Genomic DNA, 16,782 nt, shown 5'->3' on the forward strand with positions numbered 1-16,782 from the left:
GGACCTCAGACTGGGGCGAAGGTTCAACTTCCAACAGGACAACAACCCTAAGCACACAGCCAAGACAACGCAGGAGTGGCTTCGGGACAAATCTCTGAATGTCCTTAAGTGGCCCAGCCAGAGCCTGGACTTGAGCCTGATCGAACATCTCTGGAGAGACCTGAAAACTTATTTCCTTTTAATATGGAAACACAGAATGTCACAATTGTTAATATCCTGATCTCTCTGGTCGCCCAACACAGTCATCTGTCTCCCCAACCCCAGCAGAGACGCCTATTTACTGATGAGGGGGGGCAGGGAGAGAGGTGTGTGTCTCAAATGGCACCCCATTCCCTATGTAGTGCACTACTTTTGACCAGGGTCCATAGGGATCTGGGTTCTATGGGCCCTGGTCAAAAGTAGTGCACTACATAGGGAATAGGGTTCCATTTTGGACAGCCTAGATTACCCTAACTGTGGGGGTGTGTTATGTGCTGTCTGCTTCATAGACAGGGTTAGGGTTAGTGGCCCTGTAAGGCTGGAGCTCCCAGACATTGCTCTCTCATTGAACAGAGGTTTAGCCTGAGGGGGGAAATACTGGGTAGCCTCATGAGTTTAATTCCCTCCAGATTATGGATTGAATGTGTCTAGAACACACCCCTCCACAGTGGATTCATGGGAACCTTCCCTGACCTATAATTTATGACTCTTTTGCATTTGAACACCACTGGGGTGGTGAGAGTTAAATGTTTCAATGCTCAGTACAAACCATGCAATAAATGCAAATGGTTATTTTATTAAATTATTCACCTGAATATATAAATACTTTGTGTCGAAGTGGATGAACGAGTGTATGTGAGTCAGAGTGTATGTTTCCCCTGTGTGTCCGTTTTTCTCACTCCACCCCCCCCCCTCTTTCTTCTTCTTCTTCTTCTTCTTCTTCTTCTCATTTCTTCTCCAGCAGCACACACTGTGGTTTCTCTCTCAGTTGATTTTTTGGCAGCTTGTCCTGCCGGTTTCTGGCTCCAGCCCTCATTGTTTTCCATTCGGTGCGGCTGGATCTGCAGCCTCTCCCTGTGTTGCGTAACAGAGGAGTGAGGGAGGCGCTCCTGACTTCCCTCCTGAGTCCCGGGTTCTCCGCCCTTCTGCCAAACTTTACACTTGCACACTTTCTTGTGTGTATCTAGCAATAGTGTAAAGTCACTCCAGCCAATGTTTACGCCAATCATATGCTTTTAAATCCACGATGGGGAGTGTGCACGCGCACACTTATGAAACAGGGTGGAGAATTGTGACTAAGCCGCTGTGGTTCCTGGTGAGCTCAGCTCCGTGACTCCCTGAATGGGCGGCCCCTTATGTAAACCAGGGAAGGGGTTGCTTTAGGATTTGTTTACATGTTCCCCCTCAAATGAGAGAAGATCCTGAAGTCAGAGGACAACTTGGCGAAGTGCTGCTGCACTTTTCAATTTTCAGTACAGAACCTGAAAGATAATTCTGAAATCTTGAACACGTTTTTCTGAATTCCTCAGAGCAGTCAGCAGGAATAGGTGCACTGTGTGTACTGGGTCTGTGGTAGCTCTCATGTAGGCTATTCAGATAAAGCGTCAGTTGGATTTTGTTCCCAGGTTTTACCCTACAGTACTACAATGATAGCGTCACAGGAACACAAGTGGACGGGATGTTTGACCTTCTGAGACCTGTGAGTCACATTCAAATAAGAATGGAGCCCTGTTATTGGTGAGTGACCATCTGAGCGGAAATAGCCCTACCCTAACTAAGGAAGTGACTGTGTCCTGAGTGTGTATGTTGAGTGTACTATGTAAAGTATAGTTAGTTTGTGCCTGCGTGCCTTGTGGTGTGTGTGTGCTTGTGTGCCTGGGTGCGTTTTTAGGACATGTAGGATTGTGTGCACTGCAGTGCACGTGAGAAAGACTCAAGAGAATGGATTTGTCCGGCTTCACCTCTCACCTCTCATCAGTGACAGGTCAGCAGAATTCCCAAGCTGTGTGTGCACAGTGTGTGTCCGGCTGGAAGCCAATCCGACTCTGCGTGCCTTGGTCTTCAGTGTGAGTCAGAGGTGTTTTTGCATAGCCGATCAAACAAGGAGAACAGGGCTGGGCCCTACTGCCCTCTCAGATCACCATCATTTCCATGGCTGTGGAACTCTGTCAGCCATACTGCCACGCTAAGGCTGCACCGTCTACAATAGAGACTATGAACTATGAAAATAAAACCCAGCATACAATAGGGGGATGTGGTCCAGAGGTTTTTAGTTGTTTTCAGCTGCTTTACAGCACGTTACCAAGTCTACGGCATTCCTCTACGGCTAAATGGGTATTTACCAGTGACCTTCTGAACAAATAGTATTAAACTTTAAGCCAATAAATCCACTTAGTTGTACAAATGGGCCTTTTTTCCCCCCTGTTTTCTGTTGGTTGCACTGGAAAGAAAACACTTTTTGTTCTCTCATTTGGCATCCAAACAGCAGATCAATGCTTTTAATGCACTCCTTTAAGACTTCACTGACCAGCAACACTGTCGTTGCTCCACAGAGAAAATTAATACTGAATCAACTCGAAGCCCAAAGTACTTAGGTTGAGTAAGTGTGATTGTGATTGTGTGTGTGTGTGTGTGTGTGTGTGTGTGTGTGTGTGTGTGTGTGTGTGTGTGTGTGTGTGTGTGTGTGTGTCGGTCTGTTTGTGTGTGTGTGTGTGGGTGTGTGTCGGTCTGTTTGTGTGTGCGTTCTTGTGTGTGTATTTGTGTGTGAGGGAATGCATCGGGTTTGCCTGTGGAATCCCTATGTTTACATGGACTTAGCCTTAACCACCACATCCTGCTCATTAGCGTGTGTGGTGGTACACAGCGCCACACAGCTCGGACCCAGGTGCTAAGCTATTGCTGGAGCAAAACCCAGTATGCCTCACTCTGACTCTGACCAGAGATGAATGGGCCAAATATAGCCCTTCACCACCATATTGTAACCGAAAGACTATCATGGTTATGCTATTACGGGTGTTGAAAACCTGAATAAATGTCGAAATGAATAGCATAAAATAACTCCACTGACGCTTTTAATTGCCCACTCCCAAAAAATAAGAATAAAAAACTAAATTGGGGGGGATTTTCATTTTTCTACATAAAAGACTGTAAAATCACTAGGAACTCAGCTCAAATGTATTTTTATTTAGGAAATCTATTCCGAAGTATTTCCACACATAAATAGAGAGACATATGTGATCGTGTACCAATGTAATCAAGGTTTGAAATGATTATGTTTTTATGCTTCTTGCGTCAATTTGCAGAGTACAAATGATTTCTAGTTATGTTCCGCCCCCCTGACCATCCGCTCACTAAAAAAATCGTCCCGCGGCTGAATCTAGTTGAGGACCCCTATCCTGTGGTTTTGGGTACAGCTAAAGAACCCTAAAGGTTTTAATCTGGATACTAACTATTTTTCTAAGAGTGTAGAAATGCACAACTTGAGGGTGCTGCTGGCATTTAAGTGGTTCCTAGCAGGTTTTTGTTCCAATTGCTATTCGCACATTCACAAAACTGCCTGAAATGGACTCAATCTTCCAGCGACAGTCTTTTCATTTAAATTACATGGGCATCTTTTGAAAGTATAGTTGCCAACATATGGCTCCTCCTTTCAAAGACACTGACAAGCCATCGTCATCACTGTCACCAGCAACTCTGTGGCACACCTCTCTCTCAGTGAGACTGGCATTGTGTACACAGTGTCGAATGTCTGAGGGTTGCCTTTAACCTCACTAAGCTGTAGTTCCTATGGGAAAACCCTTCACCACCTTGCCCCCCGCTTACCTTTCCAACCTTCTTTTCCCCTTTCAACCCACACGCTGACTCCATTCCGTCACAGAAGGCCACCTTGTCCTTCCCAGATCCAAGCTCCGGAGCTTCGGCGACAGGGCCTTCGCCAGGGCTGCTCCTAGGCTCTGGAACTCTCACCCTCCAGCCATCCGTGACTCTGAGCCCTTCACCATCTTTCAGTCCCTCCTAAAGCCCCACCTCTTCACCTTGGCCTACCCCAAACCCACACCACACACACACACACACACACACACACACACACACACACACACACACACACACACACCACAACACCTGTTCGTTCACTCATGTTTCTGTTTCGACCTGCTGTTAGTCTGGCCTTGTTTAGATTTCTGCTTTTTGTTTAGGTTTTACAATTGTAAAGCGACTTTGGGTCTTTGAAAAGTACCATGTAGTATTATTATACTTTTATTGATGGATGTTTTGAAGGGCAAAGGGGCTTGAAGCTGGCATCTGGACTAGAGGCTGAACAGAAGAGCCCGCGCCAGGCAGCCGTCTCTGCTTTGTGTGGCCCTCTCTGGCCCCCTCTCTCTCACTTTCTTTCTCTCTCTTCTGGGACAATGGAGCTGGAAGAAAAGAGTGTGTGCTCAGTGGAGAGAGAGAGAGATGAAAGAGCCCTGCCCCCACGAGCACAACTACCATCCATATCACCCCTCTCCCTATGAAGGGTATGAAGATTTAGTTATTTACATCTAGATGGCTTTTAGGATCATTTCGCACTGCATTTCTCACTAGTCTGAAATGTTCAGCGCCAAAATTTCACATCAAGGCAAAAACCAACGTTCTACACACAATCCACTGACAGTATAGGACATACAGACGCAATATAAAGAGGTGTGCGTGACAAAGGGTTGGAGTCGGTGTCATCCATCGGTGTACCAACTAACCTAACCCAAATATCTAGAGGAAGTCGCCACATAGAAGTGGCCAAACGCCCATGTGCCCTGGTGAAAATGAATGCACTAAATAGGGAATAGGTTGATACTGTCACGTTTACTCCCGCTCCCCTCCGGTGCTCGACACCATCGTTAGGCGCACCTGCGCCACCCCCTGGACTCATCCCCTTCCTGATTACCTCCATAATATATGTGTCACTCCCTTTGATTCTTTCCTCGGGTGTTATTGTTTCTGTTTCGCGTCTGTACCCTATTCGAGTCTCTTGTTTGTTCCATGTTCGTTTGATTTATTCAATGATTCACTCCCTGCACTTGCTTCCCGACTCCCAGCGCACACGTTACAGCAGCCTGTGTCCTCAACTCACTCCCCGGTATATTTGCTAACAACAGAATGCTCAGCTGCAGTGATGGATCAATGGTTCCAACTCTAATTGACAGCTAACTTAGTTAGAAATTGACCGATTGAGGTAGAGGGTGGAAATGGGCTGGAGGTGGCTAAAGAGTTTGTTTCGTTTAATTTAATACCAGGTCAATTATAGTCTGGTTAGCAGACAATGGGGCTGGGTGCACATAGGCCTATTCATTACGCATAACATGCGTATGCCTATACAAAATACTAGACTCAATTCTAGCGTTGCCTATGTGCGAGGCAGATTTTCTCTTTTTTTTTTAATCCACTGTTGATATGGCATTATAGGAGGAGGGAATCATTTGGAGCCGGAAGTGTGTCTTTGGTAATCAGACAAGGTGCGTTCTTTGAAAATGGGGACGGATAGCCTAATTCAACAAGTGGAATGCAGTTCTGTGAATTGTGAATAATTAAAAAAAAGGGGAAAACCTGAAATACTTCAAAGCCTCAGTAGACCATTTAAAAGCTGTTCATTCATAGGCTAACTGGCTAATGACCAGGCTAAAAAGACAATGCAATGCTGCTAAACCGGCCTTGATGAAGGAGAGTGTAGGTTGTGCTTGTTTTTTAAAATAAAATTAAACTAAATGGGGGGAAACCAAACATTTTTTATGTTTCGAAATATGAGATTCACCGGCACAAAAGGCACATCTCTGGTTCCATGGGCACTACGTCATGGCTGGATAGGCTGCGCTTCCACTCTCAAAATCCATGCCAATCCATGCCATTCTCGACTGCATTACCGGTGTGTCTTAAAACATCCCATTAGGGCTACATGAAATGGTTCATTTTCAATTTTCATTTTTTTTTCCTCAGCGCAAGCGAGCTGATGTTAAACAGGTAAGAATGGCCAAACCTGGCGTTAGGGCTGGAGAATGCCAGTGCACTCGTTTTTACATGACTAAATTGCAAACTAGCGTGCGTTTGACACTTGTCCCTCCTTAGCGCCAGATGAAAATAGAGCCCAATAAGTCTCTAAATCCCAATGACATCAATGAACAATTTAGGCCTAAATCTAAGTTGCATGTGCTTATCTCAACTCTGAATCTGGCACTATATGAGTATGAATAAAAACACCAGACCACATCTGGCCTGAGCAGTCAAATTCTGATGTGTGGACAAATCAAGACAGACCAGAGCACACTAGACCAACAGTTTTATCAAGACAGACCAGAGCACACTAGATCAACAGTTTTATCAAGACAGACCAGAGCACACTAGACCAACCAATTAACTATTAACAAGGCACACCTGTTAATTGAAATGCATTCCAGGTGACTACCTCACACAGCTGGTTGAGAGAATGCCAAGAGTGTGCAAAGCTGTCATCAAGGCAAGGGATGGCGATTTGTTGAACACTTTGTTGGGTTAATACATTATTCTATATGTGTTATTTTAGAGTTTTGATTAGTCTGAGTAAAAAACCTGAGTAGGTGTTCAAAAACTTTCAACCGGATGTGTGTGTGTGTGTGTGTGTGTGTGTGTGTGTGTGTGTGTGTGTGTGTGTGTGTGTGTGTGTGTGTGTGTGTGTGTGTGTGTGTGTGTGTGTGTGTGTGTGTGTGTCTGTGTGTGTGTGTGTGTCTGTGTGTGTGTGTGTGTGTATGTATGGCGGGACAACAACCTCAATATACTTTAAAATGACAAATATATTCATACAGTTATTTGGCTGTGTCCAGCTCGCTAATAATCACTTAATTGAAAGCTAGACAGTCAGGGCGCATCGGAAATTCCCAAAACGATGGATAGAGGACTATTCATTTTGACAGCGAGGAAATACAAACAATTTTTAAGACGGCCCTCGGGACCTCATTAAAGACAGAATGCGGCCCCCGGGGCAAAATGAGTTTGACACCCCTGATCTAAACCATCACAGCCAAACAACAACAATGGCCCCCCTTCTTCACTCTCTATTTTACTTCCTCTGACTCCCTGATCCTCCTCCAAGTGTCTGCGTGTGTATGTGTGCACGACTGCGCTATTGCCTGCATGTGCTTGCTCTCCTCTGCATTCCTTCCTGAGTGTGGCGTGGGACTTTGTATGGTATGCTTCGTCGAACAAGAGGCCCAGTCACGGCTCCAGCTCTAAGGTGGCCAGCTGCCATTAACCACCAGCCTCAGCCCTCCTACATGCCCATAATCGCTGAGAGAGAGAGAGAGAGAGGGAGAGAGAGAGAGAGAGAGAGAAAGAGAGAGAGAGATATGCATTGGGTTGTTGGTATGGGTTCTTGCATTCGCACTTGCCACCATAGCATAGTGTCAGTCCTGAGGGAGGTAGGAGGTGTCTCTGCTTCCTTCTCTTTATGATCTAGCTGTTCTTCCTGTTTCCTCTATCCGGCTGCTGAAGGAGAAATGATGCACTGGATTTTGGCTCCATCCTTAGTAGGCTACACATGCTGCTGCTGACAGTGTGGGGATTTGAATCTACTGAACCTCTTTTTCCTTAAATAAAACATTTACATTCATGCCTCCTACAGTTTTGATCTGTTTGAAAAAAATTTACAAGGTCAATTTATTTAATCATGTTGAATTTTGCTGTGAAGGTGTCCATTTACAATGAACAATTCCATTGTACGATGACTCATATGTACTGTCGTCAGAAACTTGGGCAGTTGTGTTATTACAATATTAGATCATAGCGGTAGATTTTCAGTTGGGAATTCTTGGCCGCAGCAGATGTGCTCTAACGACATTCATGTGACAAACATAAAGTGGATAAAGAGAAGGGCCTGTACCTTTTTTTAATGGTCTGTTTTAGAACACTGTCAGGATGCTCTCTCTCTCTCTCTCTGTGTGTGCCAGCCCTTTATCCCCTTATGGAAAGTTGTGTGAAGTATGTGGGGCCTGGCTGATACAGTGGTTGCTTCCCAAATGGCACCCTACTCCCTACATTTCACCAAGGTCCATGCCTTGGTGAAATGTAGTGCCCTATATAGGGAATAGGGTGCCATTTGGGACGTAGTCAGTGTTTAGCAGGCCCGTGTAAGCACAGCAACAGGAAAGGGGTCAGGAGGAGGAAGAGAAAGGCAGAGAGTCTTGCTGGGACAAGAGAGCGAGCAAGATAGTAAAGGGGGATTCAGTGGGAACTTGTTTCGTAGTACTGCATTTGGTGAACAAAAGGAAAGACAATGTAGTTCTTCACTGAAATAGAAATTAAGGGTTTGAACTGTTTGTTTTGAACTGCTCTGATGTCATGGAATAAATAGGATGTGACTGTGTATGTCAAGGGTAGGTGGCATTCCACGCACCCCCCCCCCCCCCCCCCAAAAAAACTTCAAACAAGAGCATTCAGCCATCCACAGGAGCACATTCTCATTTTCATCCCTGATGCCTTCCACAGCAGTATGGCTGGCCTGGAGTTCTGCACGGGTGGGGGGCTCATTGTGCTTGAAGAATGCCAGGGTCGAGAGTGACAGGGCTTCCCCAGCGAGGGAGCAGATGGCCTATCGGAGAGGCACAACAAAAGTGTCAACCACCGCCTCTACCTTTAGCCATTCACGGCTTACTTGTCTGCAGCGCAAACCGACAACTGTGTCACAAAGTGCTCTGTTCCACGGTTCCGCCCAGCCCACTGCACAGGCCCATAGTCCGGCGCCCCGGCTGAAAGGGTCCGTCTTCTTTTTACACACACAGCGAGGGTGGAACCACAACCTGTCACGCTGATGGCCGTTCTTCTGTCCTCCTCAACATTCTAGCTTAATGACTGGAGACAACCGGTTGCTCTTTTCTCTGCCGTCTGACTGGGTGCTTCGGCATCCAAGGTTTCTCCATCGGTGCTTCCTGTTGGGTTTAAATGAAGGGGCCAAGGGTTGTTAATGTTTTTCGGGTAAGCAGTGTGATGTATTCTCACCCTGCTTTGTGAAGCCAGGGCTCTGTCCTCCTCTCCTCTACTCCTCTTCCTTTCCACTCCTCTGCTGCCTCTTCAGTATGAATGAGCCCAGGACAGGAAAGGCGTAGTGCTGCTTTAGTTTACTGCGGAACACAGTGAACCTCGGGCCACTGTAACCTCTCTGTCTCTCAGGGAAAAAAACAACTCTGTGCAAGATGTAAACAGTCTGAGGCTTTATCTGTTTCAGGAAACACTGGGGTTGATGTCATTTGTCATCAGTGTCATATTGTATTTCAAAATGTCCTTAATTGTTTTACCTTAAGGACATGTTCTCTTTCATTCTTTTTGGCTTGAACTTGATCTGACTCGAGATTTCTAACTTGTGTTCTTTTTTGAAAGTTTAAATCTGACTCTATGAAGAACTCAGAGACATTGCTTGTGGTGACTCTCCAAATAGCCTTGTCTGATGACTTCAACTCAACCGTCTTTACAGTGGAGGATATTTTTTTTTTTTAGAGAGAAGAGAAAATTGCTCGGAATTCCTGAGAACCAAAATAAACATGTGACAGAATGAAGTCTGCTTTTAAAAAGGTCCCTTCAGCAGCTCAGTAGCAGTATGTCATGGAAGGAGGCTGAGTGGAGTGGGGGGGGTGGCCAAGCCAAGGAAGAAGGGGTGTTTAGATTTGGGGTGGGGCTCTAACCACAGTAGGCTCACACACAAGGCAGACTGTGTGTGGAACTGACCGAAGCCCCTCCCTCCTCTGTTTCCCTACAGATGAGTCGGAGAGAGAGAGAGAGAGAGAGAGAGCAGCTGTGTGAGTGTGTGAGAGAGAGAGGTGCTCAGTCCTGAAGAGATCACACAACGACACAGAGCCTAGCTAGCGCTGCTGAGACGTAACTCATAGGAGTATGCAGAGTAGTATCTAAGTTTGTCCTGAGGACAGACACCACAACTGGTAAGATAACTTTACAGCTGATGTGCATACAATCGTTTTTTATGTGCTTTCATTTCATTTAACCTCGTGTGATTTCATTTTATTTTATTCAACATTGTCTTTACGTGATTTTATTTTGTTTAACCTCATGTGAGTTCATTTCCTGTCATATTCTAATTTTTTTTACCAGGGAAGTCAGTTAACAACAAATTCCTTTTTCATTACAATGAAATACATCCTGTTTTGATTATCTCTCATTCTGATGTTTTGTCTTCTGCCCAGCAGATCAGAATGGGAAACACTGACAGCCAGTACAGCAGCTTTAACGTCCCTGGGAAATCCAAATCCTGCTCTCTAAAGTTCTACTCCGCTAAAGAGGAGGCCCTGTCCCCCCATAGCTGGTGGAGGGGCAGCGAGGGGAGCGGCCAGGGATACAGAACCAGAGGCAAAGGGGGGAGGGTCTGCCTGCCCCAGCACAAGATCACTCACAACCAGCCTTATGGCTCTTCGAAACACTATGAGCACCACATCACTAAGGAGGGCAGGGAACTGGGGGGGCCCCCGGGAGCCAAGCTGAAGCCCATCTCTCCACAGAGGTGTGGCAGAGGGGACAGCTCCCAAGTGACCAGGAAAAACACCTGTCATACCGGTTACAGTTACCTGGAGAGTAGTGGGGAGAGTGTTAACGGTCTCGGGGCTAATGGACAGCGTACCCCCGAGAGGACTTCTCCGTGTGAGCACAGGGTTCCCCTAGAGAGCCGCAGCAGCCCCAAGGTGCTTCTCCGTAAGGATGGCAGCATGCGTGTTGAGTTCACCAACACCATGCGGATGTCTCTGGAGCCCCAGGATCGGTCAGGCCACAGCCAACCTGTGGGAGCCGCCCCAGAGCCCTCTCTGACTGGGACCAGCAAGGGTAGCTCCCTGAGCTCCGAGGGCTCCTGGTACGACTCTCCCTGGGGGAACCCCACGGAGCTCAATGACAATGTGTTCACCTGTAGTCAGACCGTAGCGGGGGACAACAGCAGCGGCTACACCACCTACTCCTCCACTCGCACCGAGGAGACGGGCTGCGGCTTCAACACCTTCTCGTCCGCCCACACTGAGGACATCTCCCCGGGGTTCAACCCCAGCCTCCTCTTCCAGACTGTGGATGGTAACGGTCAATATACAAGCCGAGGGTTTAACAGCAACGGGTATAACACTTGCTCTTCGGGCCGCACTGAGGACAGTGGCATCGGGGACTCCATGATCCTTCATCCGGAGAAGAGTCCGTTTAGCCTCATGTCCCCTCCTGTGTCCCTGTCGGACCTCTACTCTAACCCCAGCGTGGCGGCTGTGTTCCCCACTGCTCAGTTCCAAGACGTCCCCCAGCAACGGGGGTCGCTCACTTCGTTACTGACCCTGGACGCGGTCATCCAGGAGGAGAGCTCGGGGTTGTACGACCAGCGCTACTCCTCTCACAGTCGCACGCTGCCATGCAGGAGGGTTACTGCCACGGTGGCCACCGAGCCCTCCGCCATCGTGGTCGGTAACAGCAGAAAGGACAACCTGAAGAGCCGCATCAGGCGCCTCGGCGACTGGACGGGAAGTCTGAGCAGGAAGAAAAGAAGACTACAGGTGAGGGAAAAGGGGAAGAAAGAGGGGAGGGGAGGAGGGAAGGGTACACCGTGAAGGAGGGAAGACTGGGCATGTAGTGTAGACTCTTTATCATATGACGTGTCCCCAGTTGTCGAAGCGATGCGATAAGACTGCTGGCTGAGTCTGTGTGGTGGTAATCTCATTGTTTCGGTTGTTTGGGTCAACGTGATTGGCTGATGACCGTTGGCTCTTAAATCCAGTCTGACGATGCAGATCATTGCAGTGCCACATGAATGTCTCTCTGTCACACGTCATCCTATGGTTCCTGAACACCCTCAGACTTATATCTGACAGACTGGATCCTTGGAGATACTTTTGTAGCTTGTCCTTTAATAAACAACATCAAGCCATTGCGAAAAACACTATGAAAGGAAAAGGCACCACAAAATAAATTATTCCAACAATAGTTACCCACTGGAACATTTTCAGAACCTTATATAATTTTGACAGATATTATGTAAGACTATAGGCCAGTCTCCCTCAGACTTTGTGTAGAATTATATGATATTTACATGGGAAAGATTTCAAAGATCGATGATGTCGGTTCAGAAAGGAAACCTTCCCCGCTCTTTTCGACTAATTCCACGGATAGAAAACAGAAGATCCCGGTTTGAATCGCACTGACGCCGTGCCAGATTTAAAACTATAAATGTGTTTGCATGATTAATACCGAAGCAAATTCATTTCCATGTGTTCTGTGTTTAGAGTTCAAAACAGTTAACCTAAGCTAGAAGTGTTATTAAAAGTCTTATTGAGGCGTGTTCTTAGCATGTTATTTAATTACCTTCAAATAACCTGTCATTTCTGTTCTCAGAACGTTAATAAAACCTCCCAGGAAAATGTTCAGGGAACCATAGTAATACGTTCCCCAAACTTCCCTGCAACCCAGAACAGGCAAAATGTTCACTTCCTTTCTTAGAACTTTCCATTTTACCGGACAGGAAACGTGTTGTTTTCACTCCCAGAACCAATGGGAAACCGAAACCCACAACTTCCAAGGAACCAAATGTGCTAGCTGGGTAGGCTCCTGCTCCTGTGAGCGATTCCAGCTAGCACAAGCCAAGGCCAGGTCCTAAGAATGTTTGCTCTAGATTGGTCTGTATAATATCCATGTCTTCTGTTACTCGTACCAGCAACATTCCAGGGTATGATTGTATCATATCATGTTAGAGTATCTCACAATACATCTCATATTATGTCCTAATACAAACAGAAAATCATGGCATCCTGTCCAGGAAATAGTCCATCGAGAAATACATGAGAATGTGGCTCGTCTGTGTCCCTGATATTGCCATATTGTTAGACGATCATTCAACTTTTACGGGTCTTTTTAAGGTCTAGCAAGCTATTTATTCATTATTTCCTCTCCAACCACCCTGCTCTGTCTCTCTCTCCCTAGGAGCCTTACGGTAGTGAGACCAGTGAGGGCTTTAGCAGTGGAGTGGACCCTGGGTTAGGTAACTCTAGCTCCCAGTTAACTGGTCCACTGTGGAATCCCCTCCACACCCAGGCCTACACCCACACCCAGGGCCAACAGTGCCACAGTGACGCTCTGCGCCAGAACATCTATGAGAACTTCATGCAGGAGCTGGAGACAGGACGCAACAGTGGGCCGGAGAGGACTGAGCCCTCGGAGGAGGGAGAGGAGGAGGAGATGGGAGGAGGGGGGGGAATAGGAGAGGGAGAGCAGGGGGAGAGCAGTGGTAGTGGCTCCCTGGGTTCCCTGGAGCAGCTGGACCTGCTGTTTGAGAAGGAACAGGGGGTGGTGCGCAGAGCCGGCTGGCTCTACTTCAAACCCATCCTCACCCTGCACAAGGACAGGAAGCTGGAGCTGGTGGCCCGTAGGAAGTGGAGGCAGTTCTGGGTCACACTTAAAGGTAGGGCTCCCTCCTCCTTCTACCTGCACTCGCTCAAATAACCTGTGCTACATACAGCCAATTGGGTTTTCGTCCCAAATGGCACCCTATTCCCTATATAGTGCACTTCTTTTGACCAGAACCCTAGAGCACTATAAAGGGAATAGGGTGCCATTTGGGATGCCTCTTAATGGGACAACCTGGTTAAATAAAGGTTAACAGAACAGCATCTTCTACTACATGTATTTTGTTTATATACTGTACAGTGCATTCGGAGAGTATTCAGACACCTTGACTTTTTCCACATTTTGTTACGTTACAGATTTACGTTACAGATTTAAAAACGGGTGTTTAGACATTTTTGCAAGTTTCGTACAAATCAGAAACATCACATTAGCATAAGTATTCAGACCCTTTACTCAGTACTTTGTTGAAGCCCCTTTTGCAGCAGTTACAGCCTCAAGTCTTCTTGGGTATGACGCTACAAACTTGGCACACCTGTATTTGGGGAGTTTCTCCCATTCTTTTCTGCCGATCCTCTCAAGCTCTGTCAGGTTGGATGGGGAGCGTCGTTGCACAGCTATTTTCAGGTCTCTCCAGAGATGTTCAATCAGGTTGAGCCATTCAGAGTCTTGTCCCGAAGCCACTCCTGCGTTGTCTTGGCCATGTGCTTAGGGTCGTTGTCCTGGTGCTAGGAAAGGTCTTTGTGGTTCCAAAACACTTCTATCATTTAAGAATGATTGAGGCCGCTGTCTTCTTGGGGACCTTCAATGCTGCAGATATTTTTTGGTATCCTGCATTGATGCAATCCTGTCTGAGCTTTACGGACAATTCCTTCGAACCCATGACTTGGTTTTTGCTGACATGCACTGACAACTGTGGGACCTTACATAGACAGGTGTGTGCCTTTCCAAATCATGTCCGATCAATTGAATTTACCACAAGTGGACTCCAATCAAGTTGTAGAAACATCTCAAGGATGATCAATGGAAACAGGACGCACCTGAGCTCAATTTTGAGTCTCATGGCAAAGGGTCTGAATACTTATGTAAATAAGGTATTTTTGTTGTATGTTTTTTACATGCCCTGAAATGTCAAAATACCCGTTTTCCCTTTGTCATTATGGTGTATTGTGTTTAGATTGATGAGAATGTTTTTTTTTTCACTTTAGAATAATGCTGTAATGTAAAACAATTGGGAAAAAGACAAGGGGTCTGAATACTTTCCCGAATGCACTGTATGTTCTGTAGGTTTTCCCCTTGACATTGGGTCATTGTCTCACAATATGGTTCTAGAGCGGTGTCTTAGCTAAAGCCTCCTCTCCTCCCTGGTGCATACAGGGTGCACCCTCCTGTTCTATGAGACCTATGGGAAAAGCAGCTGTCCCGAGCAGGAGCTGTCCCCGCGCTACGCCCTGCTGGCCGAGGACAGCATTGTCCAGGCCGTCCCCGAACACCCCAAGAAGGAGAACGTCTTCTGTCTGAGCAACGCCTACGGAGATGTCTATCTGTTCCAGGTACGTTCTACCCTAGGCTCGCTCACCAGGATTCTCAAGCTCGGAAGTACCTGTATGTGCCTGTGGAATAGACTGGGGACGAGGTTAGTTCTACACAGACCGTTGTGCCGTCAACGGAGGCACTTGTCAGGGAGGTCCTCATTCACTATTGTTGTTTGAGATCTGCAGTACGCCGTCATTTTTCATCTCTCTTTTTCGTTGAGCACAGTGTGAATGAGTAAGAAGGAACATTTTAGGGTTTTCTGCTGTATGCCCCCCCCCCGCTCCTGCCTCATGGACCCCTTGTGATGGAGTTGTGTTTTTTCAACTCAGTCTGTTGCATTCTTTTTTAGAAGGGTTATATATTGGAATAACTCCATATGCTATGGGACAACCACAAGTATGGACTGGGCTGAACGTCTGCTTTTTAGGATGGAATGTGCCGCTGTTCTGGTTGGTAATGACTATATTGGTGTTGGTGATGTCCTGTCTGGATGCACTGTCAGCTTTAGAGCTCCATTGTCATACGTTCTATAAAGGTGTCAAATGGTAGGGTTGGGAAAAGCATCCCTACTGGCTGGTCTGAGTAGACTAGTCGTGTATAGGTGCGCCCTAAATGGCATCCTATTCCCTATATAGTGCCCTATGGGCCCTGGTCAAAAGTTGTGTACTGTGTAGGGAATAGGGTTCCATTTGGCATGCATCCTGTGTGTCTGTTTGGCAGTAGGGTTGTTGTCCTCTTTTTCCACATTTTGAGAGGGAAAGTGTTGTCTCTAATGTTCTCCGCACTCAGTTTTACAATCGTTGAAAACACCTTCCTCCCAGAGAGTAACGTTCATTTGATTCATTCACCAAGTGTTTACTAGACACACAAATCACACTGCAGGGCTGTATCTATCCAACGCACCATGGCAACGAGGGGGAAACTGAGGGAAGTGAAACTTCTTAGCGTAGTCACGAACATGTATAAGGGCTTTTGTCTGGCACTTAAGGATCCCTGGCGTCTGGGAAGAGAGAAAGAAAGACGGGAAATGAGAGCCATGTTCTCCTGCCCTTCCCCTGGCCTGGCACTGTGTCACCTGGTCCCATGTCCCCCCCGCCCAACCGTGGCACTGTGTCATCTAGCCCTGTTCCTCCCCGCAGGCTGCCAATCAAACAGACCTGGAGAACTGGGTGACGGCCATCCACTCTGCCAGCGCCTCTCTGCTGGCTAAGAGACAGGGGAAGGAGGACACGGTGAGGTTACTGAGGAGCCAGACACGCGTCCTGCTGCAGAAGATCGACATGGACAGCAAGATGAAGAAGATGGCTGAGCTGCAGCTGTCTGTCATCAGTGACCAAAGGAACAGGAAGGCCATCGAGAGCCAGGTGAGGCACTGAGATGGTCTAGTGGCTGTGTGTGTGTTTGTGTTTAACTATCCTTGTGGGCACCAAAAGTCCTCACAAGGATAGTAAGATGAGGAAAATTCAGACAAATATATTTTAGGCTTAGAGGTTAGGTTTAGTGTTACAATTAGGGCTTGCGTTAGAATTAAGGTTATGGTTAGGTTAAAGGGTTAAGGTTAGGGTTAGATTTAGGGTTAGGGGTTAGGGAAAATAGGATTTTGGATGGGAATCAATTATTTGGTCACCACAAGCATAGCAATATAAATTTGATTTTGATTTGTGTGTGTGTGTGTGTGTGTGTGTGTGTGTGTGTGTGTGTGTGTGTGTGTGTGTGTGTGTGTGTGTGTGTGTGTGTGTGTGTGTGTGTGTGTGTGTACTTGCGTGTGAGGGCCAGACTACTGCATTTGGGGTGCCCCCAAAATGTAACATTTTTTAATAAATATCTTTAGAAAAAATGTACAGTTTTATAATGCTTTTCTACACATTTGTCATGAGGCTATGAGGAAAATGTTGC

The 16,782-nt window shown here is 46.7% G+C and overlaps 1 protein-coding gene across 1 annotated transcript in view; it reads left to right on the forward strand.

The window, feature by feature from the left end:
* The first annotated feature begins 1,274 nt into the window (after positions 1-1,274).
* Positions 1,275-16,782, forward strand: part of LOC135557435 (rho guanine nucleotide exchange factor TIAM2) — a 34,358-nt gene continuing 18,850 nt past the window's right edge. Inside the window, exons 1-6 of the mRNA XM_064990691.1 lie at positions 1,275-1,716; positions 9,734-9,914; positions 10,179-11,510; positions 12,931-13,408; positions 14,728-14,903; positions 16,026-16,250. Of these exons, the coding sequence (XP_064846763.1) occupies positions 10,185-11,510; positions 12,931-13,408; positions 14,728-14,903; positions 16,026-16,250 (2,205 nt within the window). The 5' untranslated portion in view covers positions 1,275-1,716; positions 9,734-9,914; positions 10,179-10,184. The remainder of the gene's footprint in view (positions 1,717-9,733; positions 9,915-10,178; positions 11,511-12,930; positions 13,409-14,727; positions 14,904-16,025; positions 16,251-16,782) is intronic.

Source organism: Oncorhynchus masou, chromosome 16 (assembly GCF_036934945.1).
Source record: "Oncorhynchus masou masou isolate Uvic2021 chromosome 16, UVic_Omas_1.1, whole genome shotgun sequence".
In the NCBI taxonomy this organism is placed as follows: Eukaryota; Metazoa; Chordata; class Actinopteri; order Salmoniformes; family Salmonidae; genus Oncorhynchus; species Oncorhynchus masou.